The sequence below is a fragment of the Battus philenor genome, unplaced genomic scaffold, assembly GCF_028537555.1.
Source record: "Battus philenor isolate CCGP_79_NKW_IND1 unplaced genomic scaffold, ilBatPhil1.0.hap1 SCAF_11, whole genome shotgun sequence".
NCBI classification, from domain to species: Eukaryota; Metazoa; Arthropoda; class Insecta; order Lepidoptera; family Papilionidae; genus Battus; species Battus philenor.
In genome coordinates, this window is record NW_027181673.1 from 8272946 (window position 1) to 8295863 (window position 22918).

The window sequence follows — 22918 nt, forward strand, 5'->3', positions numbered from 1 at the left end:
ATTGCTTTGAAAGTGCCATCTACCATCACACAAGACAATTAATATTAAATAATATTGAATTTATTTCTAAAAAGTTTTTTTTAAATATGTGTGTATTTTATTAATTAGTAAGATTATATAAAGATTTGCAATTAATTAGTACCATAAACATGCATAACACATGTTTTTTTATTAGATTTTAAATCTCCGGCATTAATTCGCGAAGAATCGGTAAAATACTATTAATGATTTTATTATTAAAGATTAACGTCGTTTTCATTTAAAGAGTTGTTCATTGTTTGTAACATATCGATCTTATAGTCAGTTCACATTGCTAATGAAAAAATCGTTCTATTTTTCGGAGGTGAACAACCTATTCTTTTCATTATTATATGAAAACATACTACCTTTTTTTAATAAATAAATGATAAAAAATTTAATAGTGATTTACAGTGTTACATGTCAGTAATGTGCATTGTGACATTAAAACAATTAAATTTTCCAATTTTATTTATGGATCTTCTCATGATATGTTAAATAAAACTAAAATATTTCTTAATCTATATACACACTTTTATACTCTTCTTATTCTATGTTTGTTGAACTTTTAAATGTATTACGAAACTGATGAAACGGAGCGTTATCAGTACGAAAGTTATTAAAAACAGTCAAGTCGACGACGGCCGCCGGATCTGAATAATTTTATCATTTGAAGGTCAGAACTCCTCATTTGTATTTTAATCACTTCAGTTAGCGTGGTTAGTTCTCACACCCACTCGATAACTGCCCTATGTTTCGTTCTCGAATATTATAAAATAATCATAGCTAACACAATGTTGAAATTACTGCGTTATGAAGTAAGTAATAGTGCGTTTTATCTGTGTTACTTTAATCACGAAGTAAATCAAATTTGATTTCCAAGTTTATACATTCAGGTTTTTGCTTAAACCGGTTATCGATATATTGAAATTGCGTTACCCGCGTCAAACAAAGAAAGACTTCATACATCATTCACTTAATTTGGTATTTAAACTATTTACATTATTCATAGTTGACTAGTGGATTGTGGTTGCGCAGTTGAATATTTGTCTCACAAATTTCGTCATGTATCTTTCAATAATTCACATAGGACGTTTTGTAATATTATTTACTATAGTACTTATGTATAGACACTCTTTGCACTTAGTTTCAATTTTTAATGCTTTTCATGATCAATATAACTTTTCCTATATAATGTTTTAAGCAATGATCCTAGTGAAAATTATTTAACTATTGTAATTAAACTATTTACTTTTAATTTACTTAACCTAGTTAAAGAATGTTCATGCTTTTTTCAGTCTCAGCGAGTCCTTCGTAAAAGCTACAGTAGTGTGGCACCAAGCACGAAGTTATACATTGATGGTCAGTTTGTTGAATCAAAGGCTAGCAATTGGATTGAGCTAACAAACCCAGCCACAAATGAAATAATAGGCAGGTAATGTAAAAAACAATGTATAGTCACAATTAGAGAACATTGTTTTTTTCTTTAAATCTGTGTTGCTTTAGACCTGTAGTTATAATATCTATTAACATCTATTGATATGTACACTGAAAAGAATGAAATAAGTTTAATTCTTTTAAAACGTATTACAGCACTCTATATTGAAATGATTACTAAACAATTTATACTCTTTATATACCTTTATGCCATGATCTTAATTTTTACTAAAAGTTTGTTTTTTAAAGCTATATATTATTATATTCTAATTTGATCTGCTGTAACTCTTTATTTTCCCGGTTTCCAAAGCACATTCTGAGTATTTATATGTTGGACTATTTTATTAACAAGCATAAAGTTGAAATATGTTCTATTGTATTATTTAATAGAAATTTAATTTGGTGATATAAGGTTTATACACAGCTTTTTTATAACTAGAAGATTAATGCCTAAGAAAGTTAAACATTGCCAAATTATGTTATTGTCAATGTAATACTGGTTATCTTTAACAAACTAAATTTACATTTATCTTAAATGTACTTGAAATGATGTTATCATCTAGTATTTAATATTCACATCCATAAGAGATAATGTTGGAGGAAAACGGGAAATTAAATTACTTTCTCACAAATGTTACTACAGAAAAATCTATAAATATATCACAGCTCTTCCACGCATGGTATAAACTAGTAACAAGCATTGTATACTATGAAAAAAATGTGACACAAAAAAATGTAAAATGTAGTTTTATTATTTGGCAACTTTATCGTTTTATTCTAATTATTAGTATGACACGACATTTTTCCGAAATTTGGTCAGTGACCCTTAAATTTCACTTTGTTATAATCATTTTATTTATAACACATTTTCTGTTTGCATAAAATGTACAAACACAGAAAATGTGTTATAATCTCTTTAAATAAAAACAACCTGTTTTAGAGTACCAGAAACAACTCAAGACGAACTTAATTCAGCATTACAAGCAGCGAAAAAAGCTTATAAATCATGGAGTCAAAGTACTATTATGACACGCCAACAGCTTATGTTCAAGTAAGTTTCCTTATTTCTTTCTAAGATTCTATTTCTAAATTTTACACAAAGGTTAGTAATATACAGAAATTGGTGGACAGCTGTATTAATGGTATATTTCTGCATTTGCCATTTAAATGTGTCTACTACTATTTTTGAAGGGTATTGGGTAAGGGATTTGACAGCTTCTGTGGACTCTGTGCTTCCATATTCCACCACTGCTATTTAATGAAGTATTGTTATCTTTATATTGATTACCATGTACTATTTTGTAGCCTTTACTCTGCTGGGCTTATGTTCTTTGGGATATTTGTTGAACAGAAAAAGTAACCACTTTACATTTATTTATGAAACATTTAAAGCTTATGTTAAAGAAAGATTAATGAAATAAGCACATTATTGTATTAAAGATTATATTAGAGACAAATACAAATATGCCTTGGAATAATATTACACTGGTGTTAATGTGACAAAGATTTGTAACATGAAAAACCATGTTTTTCTCAATAAATGTAATACTTAAAACCATATATATTGTAAATATGTATGGAGGTAATTGTTACCAATAGTAATATGTATTAACATGTATTTAAAGGTAAAAACCGTCAATATATTGATATAATGAAATACATTATATAAATGTTTTGACATTTCGAAAGCCTGTTGGAATGTATAAATATTATTTTTAATGTTTGCTATTCTAAATTTTATAATAAAGCATTTTTTAATGTAAACTATATCACATTCTCTCAGTTTATTATCTTGCTTGTCTCCAGTTTCTAGTATTAAAAATAAAATTGGATGTTTCACAACCAGTTTCTATTAGTATTTTTTATCTACTAAAATTTTTGAAACATTCGAAAAAAAATTGAAGTCTCCAAGTCTCCTTCAAAGGCAACAAATGACCTAAATTTTAATGTCCTCAAGATCAATATGGATTACATTCCAGATTTGCACGCTTGCTGCGCGAAAACCACAGCAAATTGGCTGCAAAGATAACAGAGGAACAAGGGAAGACCACCGCTGATGCTGAAGGAGATGTTCTCCGAGGAATTCGTAAGCTTATGTCATATTTTACTAACATTTTAATGGTACTATTAATAATAATGTGAAGTATGTAAAATTCAGGAAAACTTATTATAAAAAGAAAATAAGTTGTACCTAATTCATAAGTAATGAATAGTACCTAATATCTAGTTTTTCAAAAAATAATATTGAAAGTTAAATTTACAGTTCTCTTATTGTAAATTTTATTGCTTATTGCAACTAAAAACCTGTTTAGATATTTTTAATCATTTGTTTATGTTTTGACCAATACTGTAGATATCTTATCAACTTTTGAAAGATTTTGATAACATTCAACTATTATTTAAAATATTAATGATTTATTATTTTTGCAACATGATACAATGCACAAACAGCATTTAAAATAAATGGAATAAATCTCTAATGATAATTACTTTGATTGTTTATTGTTAAAAGCTCAGGATTGTGAATGCATGTGGATCATTGTTTTTTGATCAAATTATTATGTTCAATCATTGGCCAAGTTATGACTGTTCTAGTAATATTTTCTTTTATCTATTAAATAAATTGTTACAGAATCTGTGGAGCACTGCTGCAGCATTACATCTTTACAACTGGGTGACTGCATTCAAAATATCGCTAAGGATATGGATACACACAGCTACAAAGTGCCTCTTGGTGTTGTTGCAGGTAAATAAGAGGTTGATACATAAAAAAAAACATTTAATACTACAAATTAAATTCCACAGCTATAAAGGTCAAATTTTTAATTGTGAATAATATGTATGTCCATGTTTTTGTAGGTGTTGCAGCATTTAACTTTCCAGTGATGATACCACTATGGATGTTCCCTCCTGCAATAGTGACAGGCAATACTTGTCTTATTAAACCCTCAGAACAAGACCCTGGGGCCACTTTGCTTATGATGGAACTCTTGCAAGAAGCTGGTGCTCCTCCAGGGATTGTCAACGTTTGTTTATAATTATTTTCCTTTAAAATTCAAACCTATTCTCCTGACTGCATTTCGTAATAAATGTACATGTAAACAGTGTTTTTAATTATTAGTATAAATATGAGTATTAAAAGTATCTGTCTAAGAATTATTTAATATATAGGAAATTTTTTACATATATTTGTAAAAACATTAATTTCTTATTTTAAACATATACTACTTAAAAATAACATTTGCTTCAAACTCTCTAAATGAAATGATTTTGTAACATTTATGTATTTAAGAAAAAAAAAATTTCAGGTCGTCCATGGAACACATGATCCAGTTAACTTCTTCTGTGACCATCCTGATATAAAAGCTGTGTCGTTTGTTGGTGGTGATGGAGCTGGAAAACATATTTACACCAGGGGTTCCGCTGCTGGTATTGTTTATTATTACATTTTGTTACTTAATTATGTATAATAAACATTAAAATTTAATTTATGTACTAACTTGGAATTAGTACTTGCTGGTCAAGTTCAATTACACAGTTAAGGAATATTTAAACAAATTGTTTTTACTTGGAGACAGTGGTAAATAATTTTGTCTTGTAATCAAAATTAGTGTAATATTCTTAACTTTTTGTCGAATTCGAAGTCTGCCTTTGATTCATGTCGAGTCTTTTTTCTTTTTCTTTTCACCCGATAGACGCTCACTGCTAAGCTTATACCTCCTTCAAAGCTACGCTGCCTGCATTCAGCGACATCCCGCAACCTTAACTACCTACCACCGCCACGCCTACTGGCTCCTGGCTGCCACTTGAGAACTTTTACCTTTTGGCCCCAAGAGCCATCGGATGTAACAGCGATGTACCACAACCACTGCCACTTCAGACGTGCAATTCCTGTCTTATTTACCTGTGTTTTAATAAACATTTAGATGTGTTACTTATATCTTATGTTAAGAAAATATCTGTATCTTTAATTTTTTATTTTAGGTAAAAGGATTCAAAGCAATATGGGCGCCAAAAACCACGGCGTCATTATGCCGGATGCAAATAAGGAACACACACTAAACCAGCTAGCGGGGGCTGCATTTGGCGCGGCCGGACAACGTTGTATGGCCCTAAGCACTGCTGTATTTGTTGGTACGTCTTGGATAAATGTTTATGTACTATTTATGATTTTTGAATAATGTACAAATAATCATATATATTCATATTTGGTTATTCCTAGGGGAAGCTAAAGAATGGATACCAGACCTCATAAATCGAGCTGAAGCCCTCAAAGTTAATGCTGGCCATGTACCAGGCACAGATGTTGGACCCGTTATCTCTGTTAAAGCCAAACAACGAATAATTAGACTTATCGAATCAGGTAAATATAATAATAGTTGATTTTTAAATATTTAAGAAAAAAGATCTGAAAAAAAATTTATAAAGGCACCGATAAAGCCCGAAGAATTCCTCGTCAAACGGCAGTGTGTGGGGCACATCGCTCGTGCAACCGACGGCTATAGGGGCCGAAATATTCTTGTGTGACGATCAAGACATTTAGATGCGGAGGGGGTAGGCCCTCTTCTAGGATCGACCACATAATTAAAGTCGCGTAAAGTCGATAGATGTGGGCAGCGTAAGATCGGTCATCGTGTCGATCTTTGGGAGGCATCTATAAGTGGGCGTTTATCAGCTGAGATGATGATGATGATAAATTTTTAAATCAATGCAATATCATATAAATACGCGATAAAATAAAAATCAACTTATAAAATACAAATAAAATTTAATATTATAAAATACTGGATGCAATTATTAATATCAATCAGCAGGTTTTGCTAAATGCAGATTATTTCTTACAATCATATTAAAATATTTTCAGGTGTCAAAGAAGGTGCTAAATTAGTTCTTGATGGACGTGGTATCAAAGTTGCAGGATTTGAAAAGGGTAATTTCGTTGGGCCTACAATTCTGACTGATGTAAAACCCAATATGGAATGCTACAAGGAAGAAATATTTGGCCCTGTTTTAATTTGTCTATTTGTAGACACTTTAGATGAAGCTATTCAAATGATCAATGCTAATCCTTATGGCAATGGAACTGCTATTTTTACCACTAATGGAGCTACGGCAAGAAAGTTTTCTTCCGAAATTGACGTTGGTCAAGTTGGAATTAATGTACCTATACCAGTGCCTCTATCCATGTTTTCCTTTACTGGTACACGAGGTAGTTTCCTTGGTACCAATCACTTTTGTGGTAAGCAGGGAATCGATTTCTATACCGAATTAAAAACTGTAGTATCCTTTTGGAGACAAAGTGATGTGTCACACGCTAAAGCTGCTGTTTCTATGCCCACCCAACAATAAATAAAAATTAGTATAAGCAAAAATGTTACATAGCATTTATTTTTGTATCTAAATTTTATTCAAATTATGTCTACATTTTAGCTCTTGTTATTTTACATTGTTATCATTTATGCTTTTACATGTACTATTAATTTTTGTTTTCAATAAATCATTGATAATCTCTATTTTAAGTCTATGCACCCCTGTAAGTATTTCCAATTCATCCTAGACATTCAAGATCTAAGTACTAACTGCAGATATTGCATATACAATACAACAATTCCCGCAAATGCTAATTGCAGCTGTTTTATACCTCTGGACAAAAATTTTTGAACATTTTTATTACATTTTCTCCATGACAAGTTTATAAATTATAGAAGGAAGATTCGTGCAGTTTAAAGAGCACTTTTTTAAAAAAGGGATAGGAAAAAAATTCAACCAAATTAATATACACGATATTGTTGCAAAGGTAAAGTAGTATAGGAAATATTAGTATTAATTGACATGCTAAAATCTAGCGAATGTTTAAGAAAAATAACATAAAAAGATATTTTAGTAGATATGTGGAAACTATGGAATATTTTACCAATTTTTCAGGAAGGGAATAAGTGCTGCCAGACACAATCTATTTTGAGTTTACACAAACTTGGAAGCTTGTAATTGGCGCATATTTATATAAGTTGTATCTTTATAAAATTAGCTCCCTAAAATTTCCGAAATAATAGAGTAAAAACCCAACAGTCAAGTAAGGAGACTTCGTTGGCTACAGAAAGTAAAATTTAGTGTACTCTTTTATTTTTATGGTTCACGGACTTGTTTCGACGAAGATGTACAAAGCTTAACGGCTAACAGTATACACATCACGTCAAACGTATATCCCGTTCCCAGTATGTATCATGCAATAAAAAAATAATTGTCTATTTGATATACATATCTCTTAAAGAACGTTTCAAATAGAAAAAAAAGATAAAAAATGTATTTGGATTTTCAATAGAACCGAATCAAACGATGACAAGTAGTAAATTTATTTTAAGTATGAACTACGTCGTGCATATTTTGTTAGAGTGATAAATTTGACCTTAAAAGAGGCTACATTAAATAATTTATTCAGCTAATGTTGCCGTGTTTACAAGAAAGTCTAACACGATAGTAAATTGATATTTTATATTTATAGATATATATTTTGTCATTTTATAACCTGTTAGCAAATTATTCAAACAGCAGAAATGTAAAATAATCTTGTAACAATGAAAAGATTATTTTTAACATTTATAGTGTAAAAAGAGTTACTTTTACATTTTGTAAAAATCAAATAGAATTACGATAAAAATAAAAATATTGTTGGTATTGTAAACACAAATTATTTATAATAACGTTTCAAATATTTCACCAAGAGTAGATGTAATAATATAATAAATATATAATATAATATAATAAATGGAATAGACTTGTAAATACAAAAAAAAAGTTTCTTTAATTGGATAAATAATTGTTTCAATTATGTCTAAATAATATATTATTTATATTTCTATAACAGATATAATTTTTTGTTACGTTATGAATCGGAATATTTTCTTTTTGACATTTGTCATTTGAATTAGTAAACAAAAACAAAGTCAAATTCATACACAAATATGGAACGATTCATTAATGAGTTTCGAAGCGAGTCGTCACCTCAATTTGTATAAATGAAAGGAAATAATTTGACAATGTTTTGTAAACAAATTATTGTTTGCAGTCTTTGTAGATACATTCTATGTTCAAATTGCATGACATCATAAACAACTCTAATGCGAACTTCCTGAGTCTCCTATTACTTCGCGGGAATCCTTCATGAGGTAAACACGTCTCGCGATGCACGACTTTACGCTTTTGGTGCTTTTTTCATTAATATTGTCAGAGTGCATTAGCTTGACACCTCAGTGCCGAAATGAACGGGGAGAACCTGTCGATTGGTAAGTTCCTTGAAGTTTATTGCTCTATATTTGATAACAATAAACATGATTTTACATATCATTGTTATTTAAATGTATTTAAATTTGTAAAACATGATTTTATTGTTTCTTTTGTTAGTGTTCACAAAAATTATAATTAAGTATTCTATGAAACAATATTCTTATGACTAATAATTTTATTACCAGCCTAGTTATACTTTAGGTTTTTCTAATATGCGTTAGGTAAAATAATAGAAACTATTTATGTTTAATAGAAACCCAACCCAACAAAGTAGGTTATGGGAAATTTTATTATAAATTAAAATAATAGAAGATATTAAATTATGCTTAGTCCTATAAATAGGCTTTAAACACCTTCTAATTTGTAGATTATTTTTAAAGAAAATTACAGTGCCTCAACTCAGTGAAGGTGAAATGTTTTATTTTATGAAATAAGATATTTAAATTCTTTAAGATATAAATTAAAATAATGGTTAAAAGTTTTTAATCTACAAACACTGATCTTTTGAAATGCTATATTTTATGATGTGTATGAATTTCTTAATTTTTTCTTATAAAATATGATTGTATATAAGATGCTTTGATACATAATAAATAAGATTTTAATTTTGAATTTATGGCATAATTAATTACAGGTTTTATGTGTACAAACTACCTCGGGAGAAAAATCACTTGAATCCTTTGGTGAGAAGGGGTGTAGCATATATGTACCTTACTCCATCCAAACTAAGAGGAGGATGGATTATGTCAGATTTAGCAATCAGTGACTCTCGTTCCATGGTTGGGAAAACTTTGATGCCTCTATATCAAGTAATAAATGGGTTCCATTAATAAGATTCATAATTTTAATATCGAATTCTTTGTTTCTGTTATGCACATAAAATATTTTCTGTCTACAAAATTAGATAGAGATTTTTTTTTACTTATAAAAGATTAAATATATTTATATTTACAGGATAGAAATATAATTTCTTTGGTATATAATGATCAGCCTCCTGCCACTGAACATCAGCCAGATATCCTTCAATCTGTGGCAGAGATGTACTCAAAGAGTAAAAGAGGTATGTAACAAATTTATTTGTAATTTTTGAAATTTATATATATTCAATTTCTTAAGTAATTACTTGTAATTACCTCCTGAAAGCAATTCTAGAAATAAATGTAATTTATAAAATTTATAAAATGCTGCAACAATGTCTATACTCTTTTATATTATAACTAGTTATTCCCTGCTTGCTTAACAACTTAATGAACTCTCAACATTTTGCATTATTTTTGTTGTAAAATCCATTCTATGCTGAACTCTACTTAAAGAAAGAAATATTTACTATCAAATTTAAAGACTAAGTCTTATGGTTCCTAAGATACTGTCATAAGTCAGTACATAGGTAAAAATTTTAAAATTGTATTAAGACATAGATGAATAACAAATTTTGTTTTTAAAGGTCAAATGAATCAAGCAGGTGTAAAAAAGTTCAAGAAATTCAAACTCGGGGATAAATACTATGATGATTATGATTTGGCTGAGATGTGTAAAATGCATTCCAAATTTATGAAGTCGAGAGTGGAGAGTGGTCATACAAAAGGTGTCATATTAGGTGATAAGTTCACTGCACTTTGGTTGGTGCATTCCGTACCAAGGTTTCCACCACTGCCTGATAGTGAGTATAAACACTTTTTTTTATCCATCATGGACAAGTTGAAGTCTTTTTATTTTCGTTTGCTATACTAATTATGCTTTCATTTTTAATACACAAATTTATATTTTCTTTACCCAAAAAAAAAGGATAACGTTACCTCTTTTTTTGCTATTGTTATATGTTTTATTGAACATGAAACCTGCTCATAAAGATAAATCAAAAACATTTTGTAAAAACATTAACCCAGCATACTTGATCATACCTTTTTATATATTTATCTTCGTAACTTGGAATTGTAGGTACTTGTGTCCTACTGGCGCAAATGTTATCAACTAACAACAAACCTAAATCCATCCCTTATCCATTTTAAGTCATTTTTTTGTACAAATTTCAAAACAATGTTCGCTTTTCGTTTATGCAGATTATGTACAATTTTTCGCTTGTGTTCGGCTAAAGTAAAATTACCTAATTAAATAACATCAAATTTCAGAGGCAAATTGCTTACATGCGGTGTTACCAATTTTAATTTTAAAATAAAGTTACAATTGTCTATTAAACAAAATCATTTTTAATGTCCTAAAATAAGAGCATAATTCGCGATATTTACATAACTTTTTTGAATTAGGGGCTGTTCATACAATACGCTACCTGAAATTATACTATTTTAAAGAACTCTTCCCTTTCGCCAGAATAATTGTCCTCTCTGACAATAATGGATAATCAAACAAAAATAAGATTTATTAATCATAACGAAAGTTAAATAAATAAATATGTGAAATCAAAAACTAATTAATGATTTCTTTACTGTCCAGATCTATGAAAAAATAATCGTATTGAAGTATCTTATCGGTGATTGCCACGTTTTTTTTTTTTAAATCAACCCCATCGCCGCAATTAACCTTCGATCGCATTTTAACGATCCCCTACTTTTAGAACGATCGTGTTTTATGAACAGCCTCTAGGTGATTGTTACGGTTAATTCGTTAATAATCAAATTTTTTTTAGTTCACGGCCTTAACGTGTCTTCATATAATTATCCAACAACGGGAACAAAGTACGGACAGTCGTTTTTATGCGTCTCCGTTCAAACCTCGACGCTGAATCAGATCGCAACCCAACTAAAATACAACGAACCCATGATCGTGTACTACCACATGCCTCAGGACTTCGACAGTGAGCTTCCTAACTTAGTTGACGTGGTTCATAACAAAACAATAGATGCGTCGCCCTGGTGAGTCACCCCATTAGTAACAGCTGTATTTATATCACATGGATCAAAACATAACATTGCATTTGTTGAATCATATTGTTTTCAAATTAAATTACTATTTACTTAGTCATAATGTAATATACATGTTGATTGATTATGTTCAATGTTTATTATTTAGTAGACGGTTCAGCGCCTGTACCAATGCATTCGGAAACAGATACAAGACCAAAGTGACATTTTAAAATATGTAAAATCTTTAAAGGGATGTGTACCGTTGTCATTTGTTGTCAATTAATGAATTGACCACAGTACCCAGAAATGACAACGCAATGATAATATAGTAAGGAAGAGCCTTTTCAAAATTCAGATTAAAAAAAAATGTTTACTATATGTTGTATTTTAATAAAAAAAGTTAATGTATCGGAAAGTGATCGGAAACAGATAAAAAAGCTTTAAAGGAATTTTGCCGACAAATGGGCTATTTATTCTTCCCGCTTTAATACGTACAACCAAACACATTTTGATATTCTGATATATCAATGCCTTTGTAGACATGAGACTAGAGTGATATTTAGTAAATATTGACTTACATTTTTAATATTTCTAAGTTTCACTCTTCATAAATACAATTGGTAATATTTTTATTGTTGTTTTATCTTCCGTGTTGACAAATATCATCAAGTTACTAAAAAAACGAACAACTCGCTTGTACGTAGGTATGTTTAAAATGTCAGCAGAGTAAATGTATCAATAAAAAAGTATCTTCGGTATAACTTGTATAGTTGGCAGTGAAAAATTCTTGTACGTATTTTTTACTTCTTCGTTGACAAGGAAAATGAGCCAGTTGCCAAACAGCCATATTTGTTGTGTATTATAAAGACTATATATTGCTTACAACTGTTATTGATGCAAAAACCAAGTTTTGTTTTCGTGACGGCACAAGACGAGCTCTCCTCTTGGGGACTCTTGAGCGCCTTGTCACTTCATAGAGCGACAGCCTAAGCGAACTATTCGCTCAGCTGCCTCCCAATCCCTCTGTGAAACTAGTAGCTTACCGGAAACGCAGCTCTCTAGGTAGCCATCAAGTTTTGCTACCTTAAAAGAGGTTTTAGCCTATGCGGCCTCAGTGACCTGTCCCCCCACACCTGCATAAAGACACTTGGCCATTACTGCAAGCTAGGTAAAGAAAATAAATACGTAAAACCTGTAGTCCGTCGCCAAAATGTCACTGCGGCGTTATCTGTCGTCTAAATGACATTAATTACATATACAGTAAGTTACATAAAGCTATATCATTTTAGGTATCACATAGAAAGTTTTGAAACACTAGTTGGTCGGAAGTTCTTGTCATTCGCAAAGAGTGCCATGTTTAATGACGATCTGTATAGTGGATTAGTGGCAGAGGTGTTGCAGTCCGACCTCCTTGTCGAGTCGTGGACGAACGGCCCAGGAACACTGGATTCTGAGTGCACAAGAAACTTTCAGTGAGCTATTATTTTAATTTGTATAAAATATTTTACTATATAAAGAATAATCAATTTTTATTACTTGCGTATGTCATGAAAAGAATGTTTCCAATCTAAAGGAAATTAGAATCAAATTAATAGCATCATCGTAATTATTTCAGCCGTAGGATATCCACTGCCAGACATAGGCCTTATCCCTTAGGTTTCCAATACTATCGTACGGATTAAAAGAAAGCTACGAGGGTTCCAAATGCGTTCTGATCTTGGAAAAGCTCTTTTTTATATTCCATTAGTCTTAATTGATAAGTGTCTATGCCATGAATAACATCAAAAGAGTTAATTTATAATTAATCCAACTTCTTATGGCTTGTAAAAGTACGCGGTGATTAGATTGAAGAAGTTTTCATTAGATATTCAACAAGATCGCTGCAAAAGGTGGAGGGAGGGTACTAAGGCAGCAAGACAATCACCCAATTTCTTTATTTATGTTTACTTCAAATTCATTTATTTATTTAAATCTCGTTATCATTAAACATGGATGATCAATCAAAAAATTAGATTATCGAATGATTTTTCATTATTTTCGGGGCTAGAGTCTAGCTTTATTATGTCCGTCGGGAAGAGGTGCAGAAAAATTCAGGTGACGTATTTTATGAACGGCCCCTTTCATGTGTTTTCGTTTTGTAGAGTGCGGAACATCGAGCGGCTGAAGTTCCCGATCGCGAAGATGTCGTTCACGTCGCACAACGACCACTCGAAGTGGGCGGTTGCCGTGGCGCACAAGATGCACAACAGCCAAGACACGAAGGTAGCAGACTATTGGGTCTGCGTTGGAGACATCAACAGGGCGGTGCGCGTCCAATCACTTTGTTATTTTACAAGTATAATGTTGGAAACAAAAGTCCTTTTGACTAGAGTCGGCTCGTAAATTACAGAGAACGACAATCCATTTTTTAGTACACACACACACACATTTATATATATATATACACATATATATATATATATATATCTGAGTGTGCGTGTGTGTGTACTAAATGTATTTAGCGAGAAGCGGTGAGAGACCACTCGTGCACGTATTTATTCATTCTTAATGGTGAGAAAAATTAAAGCCAGGTATGATCTATGTGGTGTATATTGTGTGTACAGATACCATTAAAAAAAACTTTGATTTAAACACAAGGGCAGTGACTATATAACCGCTGGCGTTTGAACTAAAATCGCAGGAATAATTTAACTTAAAAAAGTTTTGTGGGCGTAGTGGCCAACAATATGGAGTGTTTTTCATGAATGCTACGGATAGAAGCGTTGTCACAGTTTCTTGTGTCAGCCAACCATCGCTAAGACATTCTGGAGTGATACCATGCAATAACTACCGACCAAGCCAAGGGTTGGCTCTTCTGGACGCCTTTGTGTCGGTGTGCTAAACGCTTGCTAAGTAATAGTTGTAGTGCTTTGGACCGTCTGTGCAATAGATATAAGAGCTCATCGGCAGGTACTTCTCAGCAGATTAGATTTACGAGCCGATTGCGTACTCGAATAAAAGGTATTTTGAATTTAAAATTGGTGCAGGTCGTAACATAAACGTTCGCCGTTGTTTCAGTTGCCGCAGGAGTCCCGGGGCGGTGGCACTGTGTGTACCTCGGGCCCCATTCTGTGGGGTAACTTCGCGCATCTCATCGAATCCGTTCAAACATGTAACTAGTATCTAAGTAAAAATGTGCATATAACATTAAGGACTAATTGCCTCGTCGCTCTTTACTAAGTGTTAGTGTAAATATCTCTGTTGCCAATCAGTTCAAGTTAAAAGTGTAATGGTCTAGTGCAGAGGTTCCCACGCTTTTCTCATAGACCACTTTCAAAATTTAGCTGGTACCGGTGGACCCCCCCCCCCATACATTTCTACCATATTACCAAAAGTCGACAGAAAATATGAAGTTTAGATCTAATTATGAAAATTGTGTTTCGACAGCTCTCCAGTATGTGGAATATGCAAGTTTTTACAATTAATATAGCTGAACTGAAATTGTCTACATTTATAGTTGAAGTCAAGCCAACATTTCAGTTCTTTACTATCGAAGGCAGATAATTTTTCATGGATTCCCGCTTACGAATTATGAAGCTCCATTTTTGTCATACCATAGTAAACGATGTCGAGTCTTATGTGAACGCCAGGGGGTCCACCTGGACCACTTTGGGAACTAATGGTCTAGTGTTAGTACAATAAGTTACGGTTTAGTTTCCAGTGTTTCGCTGTTTGTTTGTGTCGCGAATATTGTTGGTATTGCTTATATTACGACGGTATTTTGTAATCATTTAACTTTCGACGCTGCGACATTTTTGTAATTTGTAAACACTTTTTACTTTTATTATTTATGACTAAGTAAGAAATGTCTTGGATGGTTGATATGTATTTAACATTGTTGTTCTTCAGGTGTTATTTATATTTTAAAGAATATGAGACTTATTTTTTTTATTTCGTTTAAATTTTGCAATTTTTCTTTTTCGTAATATCTTTTCAGGGTTCTATACAATACTATTTTGTATATATGAAAAGAAAAATACCAAAATATATATTTATTAATAATACATTTTTTATTCATTAACAATTTTTTTAATTATTAAAGTATGAAACTATTAATTAAAATATAAAAAAATAATAATTACTTGTGCACGCTTTAGCAAAATGTCTTATCTAATTATAACTAATAATTATTTTTCCTTAAATTATTGCCGTCCTATAGCAGATGACGATGATGACATTTTCAATTTTATTTGCTGTTTTAATTGTTTAAATTTTATATAATGTGAAAAATAAAGTAACTGACGGTGAATTAGATAACGAATTTTAGATTTCATTGTATAAATTAGATATTGCTACTTATAAAAACAAGCTACGTGTAAACGTATCTTAATATTTTTTACAACTATTGACGTTCACGACGATTATATCTTTTACACGTTTACAAAAGGGCTGTTAAATATGCGACGTATTATAATATGCGAAAACTTTCGGAGATATTACGCTAGTTTTAGATGAAGTTGCTTTCAAAATTCAGTAAATGCGATTGAACCCAAAGGTTTTTTATTTATTCATTTTAAGTTGTATAGGTTTAGTAAATAAGAAAAGATAATAAAACAGCCATGATTTTATAAAAATAAAACTATATATAAAAATTACAACAAACATAAATCGAAAAATTAAGTATAAACTGAGATAAACTAGCAAACTGTGAACTAGGAACGAATATGAAGAAAGAAAGGTGATGCATGAGAGACGATTTGAATTTGGAGAAAGACAGAGATTGTGAAGGATGAAAGAAGAAAGTGAAATGGAAAAAACTATTTTCCCGGGTTGTGTCGTGGTGTGTCCCTAACTCACATATTACAGAGGAAATGAGAAGTCCTAAAATGGGCGCAATAAAAGAAACTTCTGTCAGTTGCACAAGCGACAGACAGCGACAGACCTCATTCCTGATTCAATTTAGCACCGAAGTTCTTAACATAAGCATAGCCCTCTCTATAGTTCTCTGGTTTAACTTGTGTCCTCTTATAGGGTCTACAAAACGACGGCGTCTCAGATGCGTTACTACAGTACAGTAAACAATTGAAATATATAGTGAACTGTATATTCTGTATACGTAACACTGCATCGTTAAATTCAAACAATTATTATGAAGTATCGTAAAATTTCAGTTCAGCAGCTAGTGATTTGAGGCGATGTTTGTCGTGTGGCATTACTTTCAGCCAAAATTTTGCATATTAATTCTTGAAATGGTGTTGTACAATAACATTTTTTGCTATTCTGATCGTGTTCGCGGTTGGAATTATTTAAATCTTCATTGCCGAGACAATGAAAATAAACCTGTTGAATGGTAACTGTTTATATTTCTATGATGGTTAGTCTACTACAGTAGTAAGAAAAGGACCAATATTTAGCCACTTCCGCACATGCGGTGGTAGTCGTGCAACAAAATGCACCGCCCGCCAGCCCGCTGATAAATGCGCATGCGGCAAACAATGCGAACTACACAACTGCCACCGTTAAACCACTCAACATTAAGTAAACCATTAAACATTAAATACCATTAAATACTACAGTAGTATTAAGCATAAATAGTATACAGTAGTATAAAGCGCGGCGAGGTGGGGGCAGAGGAAAAAAGAGCATAAGCGCCGCCGTTGACAGCGGGCTGACCGAAATACGACACGAATATCTGAAGCGCTGCGGTTTCAGTAACACTACGATAGAAATTATATAGTTGTTTTTTTATATATATAGTTGTTGGATTAGAATTCGGGTGAGGCGGTATTCGATGGCTAAGACTAAAAGGCTAAATGCTTTATTAATTATGTTGGTATTTTTAACTAACCTTCATAATCAATTTTACAATATTCCCAGAGTCGAATATATTTGATGTAATAGAGTACTACGATATATTCACCGTTATAGTACAGATCAACGTATTTATTTGAAAACACACAAGAAGAAATTCCATTAAAATGAAAAAGCGATATATATATATATACATATATATAATATATATTTATATATACACATATATTTATATATATAGGTACACAAAGCTGGTGTTTATTTAAGGTGTGTAATTCACAAAATTTATGCTATAAAATAGCAAATATGCAAGAAAAGGGGCTAAATCAAATTTTATTTATATATTTAATTCAAAATGTTAAATTTAAATTATATACAGAAAATTTTTTATAAAAAATAATCAAAAATTTGTCAACTTTACCCAGCAAATCTTTTATTGCTTCTTTTCGGAGTTTCCATAGCGTTATACCAATAAATTTCAAGATCCGGCGTTTTAGCAATTAGATAATAATACAGTGCACATTCTATGGGATAATTAAAGCCTGTGTTGGTACAGACAGATGCTATATAAAAGGTTTTTTGAATATTATATGTAAGCAATCATGTAGAACTGTTAACAGATTTGAAAAAAAGAAAACGATGTCTTTTCATTTGATATATTTTATAAACAGGTGGTATATATACAAGCCCCCGACTGATGTTGCGCCGTACTTAGAACTGGGTCGAAATTTCACCTACATCACCTCAGGCAACGCGGGTCGATGGCAACCCTCCGACAAATATATTACTTCCAATTCTATGTTACAACACACGCTGTCCCCTATATATAGGGTGAGGGTATTGTTTGCTTCTATTTTAAGTCGTTAATTAGTCATGAGTATTCAATCCTTATTATGAGAAATGAAGAGATCAGTATAAGAATTACGGTGACTGACCTAGCTCGAAGAATTGGGCGTCTGAAGTGAACGGAGAACATCGCTCGTTTAAACAGACGGTGGCTGCAGCCGTAAGGTTCTCGCGTGGTGACAACGAGTTGGTAGACGCGGCGAGGGCACGCCCTCACCAGGTGAATCAATGACTTAAGTAAGGTCGCGGCAAGTTGCTGGATGCGGGTAGCGCAAGACCGGTCATCGTTGTTATCTTTGCGAGAGCCCAGATCAAACTCGGTGAAGCTAAGTGGAACACATGAATCAAGTCTAATGATCCCTTTGGCCTCTGGGTAACAAATTTGGTGAATCGTTGCACGTGATAGACGAAGATGCCAAGAACAAAAGTGACAAATTCGTTTTACTCGAGACAGGGCTGCGTAGGCGTCCCTTTTTAGCGGGAGTGTGCAAGAGCGGTCTTAATGCCCTAACATATAACGATGAAAGACGATTTTTGAGGAGATGTAATTACGGCGCAAGCACGGAGTATGAATGAGTATGAGGAATTACCTCATGTAGGAAAACATGATATACTTCAACAGCCAAGATAACTTTCACGTCAAATGATTCGTTTTCTCAATAGTGCGCAGCGGAAGTGATACATTTCGCAGATGTTTCATTACTGAGGTGATCTAACAAATTTTATGTAAAGGTGTTATTTTAGCCTACATACGTGGATTACTTAGCTGTAGCTATATATGAAGATCGCAAGTCGTCTGATGCCCACGGCGTGCTAATGGCTGATGAAGTGGGCGGAGTTTGGATTGGACATACCGTTCCCGGATTAATTAACCTGGATGGTCAGATATGAATAAAGTATTTTATTTATATTAAAATCTTAAACAAATTTCATGGTACATAAGTCTGCGAATTCTACGCTTTTTTTATTTATTTTATTGTGTTTAATTTATTTTATTCCGTCGAGCATCATCATTATCGTTAATATTACGGTAGTTAATTCTAAGGCTATTCTAAGGTTACGACCTACATTGATTACTACCGCAGTTTCCCCAGAGATCTTTATCAGACTGGTTGGAATCCGGCGTTTTCCGTGGGCGGATATCCAACGTGACGCTCTCGAGAACGTATATATACTCGAGTATACTACGAGTTTAGCAATACGTCCACCTGTCACATGAACGTGCTTTTCTATTAAAACACTATTATTATTAATGAACCAATCTTATAACGAAAGCAATTAAATTTTTATTTTACGTAGAAAAATTTCTTTTCATGCTTTTGTTTACAGCGTCTAGGACGATATGTAGGTCGATTTTATACTCGCTTAAACTACTCTATAATCTTTCTTTGTCACTTTACACTTAAACCACGACATGACAAAAGGTATGTACCTTTTGCATATATTCGCGATCCCGTCTTGGAGGAGCTAAATGACTTTTGTTATTTATACCAATAAGAAAGTTGCGCCGGAAAGTGTAATGCAATTTACTCTATTAAATTTTTTCGGCTTTTTAATCTCACACTGGCTACGGTCTTCTCTAAATTCTCTATTTTAATTACAAGTTTTCACAGTGGGTTTGGTCTTTTGCTCCGCCATTCTCATAAATGCTTTCTTCTGCCTACCAACTTGTCTCCAAAGAAGCTCACCTGTAGCCGCTATCTAGTGTTAACCTTATACCACTGTTTGCCATGTAAATCTGTCTTAGTTTCACTGTCCAATCAGGCCACTACTTTTTAATTACCCTGTCAAGACAAGGCGAAAACTAGATAAAGAGGTATACAAGGGTATTTTCAATAACCATATTGAGTACAACACTCTTTTTTGTAATAAAAATATTTGTATCTAATTTTTTTAGATTTTCTATGTTTTTATTAATTCCATGCTTGAAAACAGAAGATCGGCATTCATTCCCGGACAACGAGAGGGCCAATGGTCATTTACTGATGTGCCTGTCTGTTGATTTAATAGCAATCAATGAAATTGCATCCGTTCTATATACGGTGGCGCCAAAGTTTACTTATGTCAAAACGCCAAAAAAGATGGACGGTCTGCTGCCCAGATGGAATTTCGCAGAACCAAAAAAACCTGGGAAGTATGTATCAAGGAGATAGAAATTATTTGTGTGCTGTATTAAATTACAAAAAAATGTCTGATGAAATAAGTAAACTCTAAAACTGTCGAAATCTTTTTTCCAAATTACAATGCTATGACCAGTATGTTATGATTAGATGACTACCAAATCAGGCATGAGGAGATCTGTATAAGAATAAATGTAACTGCCAAATCACAGCGGATTTGCAAGTAGAAGTGTCCTTTACTGGACGGGCGCAAAAAGCGTACAGAATAGATGGTCACTGATGCCTGAAGGTTTTAAAGTGGACAGCTGTAGAACGTTCGCTTTTGGATATAGACTTCCCCTAGGACAGGTTGGAAGCGGCCTGCATCCAGCAGTTTTTGTTTAACTTAACAAGGCTGTTCATCTTGTGTGTTCTCTGTCCACGTCGGGATTGCAAGTCCGTGGTCTACATGTCAGAACCTAAAAGCCCAACCGGACATCTGTCCTGCACAGTATGTGGCCTACCCACTGCAATTTCAACTTACTGTACCTGACCCTATCTTCCATAATATACACTCAAATATTTCTAGGAGTCATAAATTGTCATTAATTAGTTGTATCACAAAACCTATATGTAATTCTTTACAGTTTGGTAACGAAAAAAGTCAACTTTCTGACGAGTGCAGATTCATTAGTTGTGGAGATTATAGCACGTCCACCCAGAAGCGGTGACCCTTTGTACGATAATTTTGCAGCCTCAAAGAACCTTGTTATGGATGTATACAGTCCGACAAGCAATAGACACCAAACTTCAGTTTGTAATGGAAGATACAGGTTTGCCTGTTTATGTATAAGTTCTTCGTTTTTTCATATTTTTTTTATTTGAACAATTCTTGTTGCTATGTGATATACTGCAGCATAGAAATGTATTTATTATAGAAACGTGTTGTGGCAACAGTATGGTCAACAAAATTTGGTTTTTAATTGACTGCACATTTATTCATGAGGTTGACTTAGTTTTAGGCTAATAACAAATACAGTCTCTGCTCGAATCAATTATAATCTCTGTTTTACAGAGTTGACTTTAGATCGAGAATTTATTGAGCTGGTGACATTTACATTTTTTATGTCATGCAAATATCATTTTTCATTTACATGTAAATAAAATCAAAGAAATTGTAAAAGTGGCTATTTTATATCAAACTGCGGTCTTCTGATATTCGTTATGACGTTTACAAGTGGTCACTGTAAATGATGGGTAATCATTGTCATGATTAAAACAAACATGGATTCCGAGTCAACGCGAAAATTTTTATGTATTATTTTTTATACAGCGTGCGAAATATTGAAACAATATCACTGAAACTGAAAGATTCGGTGCTCTATGTCAGCAACAAGACCGATCGGTCAAAGTTCGCAGTGAGTACGGCCGCACCGTGGCAAGAGTTAAAGGTATTGCCGCCGCAGTACTGGACCTGTACCAGTAGCTTGGACAAGGAGGAAGATGACGATAAGGGCGGTCTCATCACTTGCGTAGATGACTACAATATATGGTTGACGTTTGATAATTTAAAAATAAAAGAACCTGAGTGTTAATTTTCTTTCCGTTTACTGAATTATGAATCCGATTTTGCAATTCGTTAAATGTTTGACTCGTAAACTTTAAAGTAGAGAAGTTCTCTAATTGAAATGAAACACTCTTGTATGAAACAAACTGCAGGACTGTTACATACGGAATGCTTGTATTGATATGGTATTGCATGATGCTGGGTTTGGGCATTTTAGCTTTAGCGGGATTGAGCTTGGAAACGGGGTTCGCATACATTGCTCCTTGTAAAGTGAGAGTCTGTTTTTTGAAAAGTGTTCCTAAATAAACTTCCCTGAACGTTATAGAAAATATACAAAAAAAAATTACTCCCGAGTTTAGTGACAGGCATCAAATTTATCGATTCACCACTCCATGATAACCGGCTTTACGCTGCCACATACAGCGACTTCCCTTGACTATGTTATCGGTTCACCTAGCGGGGGGCTTACGCACGCAGCGTCTACCTGCTTGTAGTTGCCATTCGTTAACCTTTTGGCCAAACGGCCGTCAATGGCACGAGCGATGTGCCTCGCCCACTGCCAATTCAGACGAGCAATTTATCGAGCTACGTTGTGACCTTGATTATTCCGTGAATTTCCTTTATTTGATATCGCATCGGAGCCGCGAGCGCATCCCTCCTCGTTGCTCTTTTGCCTCGGTCTTTTGGTGACCTTGAGCCTTTTCGGAAAAACCCATTGTAAACGATCACAACTCAGATATATACGTCATCACTGGTAACACATACTGGTCAAAGACCATCCCCTTCAGACATTGCAGTATTTAAGGACGAGCTTTCTGAACGCTGCCCATCCAAGTTTTATTAATATCTTGGGCTCACTGCATTGTATTTGACACGGCAGAATAATTGTTTGTAAGCTTAATCTAGTTTTTTCATTCCCAGGCATGTACTTTACGCCCAGTGTAAAGAATATGTGGGCATTATTATTATTATTAACGTCAGTTGTTACTGATTCTGTTAACATTTTTCACCTTTCT

General features: G+C 32.9%; 3 protein-coding genes across 6 annotated transcripts; all 3 read left to right on the forward strand.

Moving 5' to 3' along the window:
* The first annotated feature begins 728 nt into the window (after nucleotides 1–728).
* On the forward strand, nucleotides 729–6968 carry LOC137928923 (probable methylmalonate-semialdehyde/malonate-semialdehyde dehydrogenase [acylating], mitochondrial). Of its 2 annotated transcripts, none has more exons than XM_068771936.1 (10): nucleotides 729–836; nucleotides 1317–1453; nucleotides 2396–2506; nucleotides 3435–3541; nucleotides 4088–4201; nucleotides 4315–4481; nucleotides 4764–4884; nucleotides 5440–5589; nucleotides 5678–5818; nucleotides 6320–6968. In XM_068771936.1, exons 1-10 carry the CDS (start codon nucleotides 813–815, stop codon nucleotides 6802–6804), a joined length of 1557 nt encoding a protein of 518 aa, XP_068628037.1. In that variant the 5' UTR covers nucleotides 729–812; the 3' UTR covers nucleotides 6805–6968. The 2 variants fall into 2 exon arrangements, with proteins under 2 accessions (XP_068628037.1, XP_068628031.1); XM_068771930.1 differs by lacking the exon at nucleotides 729–836 and adding an exon at nucleotides 1043–1116.
* A 1431-nt stretch (nucleotides 6969–8399) lies between these two features.
* LOC137929305 (deoxyribonuclease-2-alpha-like) lies at nucleotides 8400–15593 on the forward strand. 2 transcript variants are annotated; one of them, XM_068772184.1, is made up of 8 exons: nucleotides 8400–8738; nucleotides 9374–9548; nucleotides 9694–9799; nucleotides 10184–10399; nucleotides 11384–11609; nucleotides 12890–13072; nucleotides 13742–13904; nucleotides 14658–15593. In XM_068772184.1, the coding sequence occupies exons 1-8, from the start codon at nucleotides 8638–8640 to the stop codon at nucleotides 14757–14759; spliced, it is 1272 nt and encodes a 423-aa protein (XP_068628285.1). In that variant the 5' UTR covers nucleotides 8400–8637; the 3' UTR covers nucleotides 14760–15593. The 2 variants fall into 2 exon arrangements, with proteins under 2 accessions (XP_068628285.1, XP_068628293.1); XM_068772192.1 differs by having other exon boundaries at nucleotides 8400–8621.
* Nucleotides 15594–16767: 1174 nt separating this feature from the next.
* On the forward strand, nucleotides 16768–21930 carry LOC137929319 (plancitoxin-1-like). 2 transcript variants are annotated; one of them, XM_068772204.1, is made up of 6 exons: nucleotides 16768–16929; nucleotides 18062–18221; nucleotides 18981–19116; nucleotides 20172–20370; nucleotides 20983–21168; nucleotides 21669–21930. In XM_068772204.1, exons 1-6 carry the CDS (start codon nucleotides 16775–16777, stop codon nucleotides 21928–21930), a joined length of 1098 nt encoding a protein of 365 aa, XP_068628305.1. In that variant the 5' UTR covers nucleotides 16768–16774. The 2 variants fall into 2 exon arrangements, with proteins under 2 accessions (XP_068628305.1, XP_068628315.1); XM_068772214.1 differs by having other exon boundaries at nucleotides 20175–20370.
* Nucleotides 21931–22918: the final 988 nt, after the last annotated feature.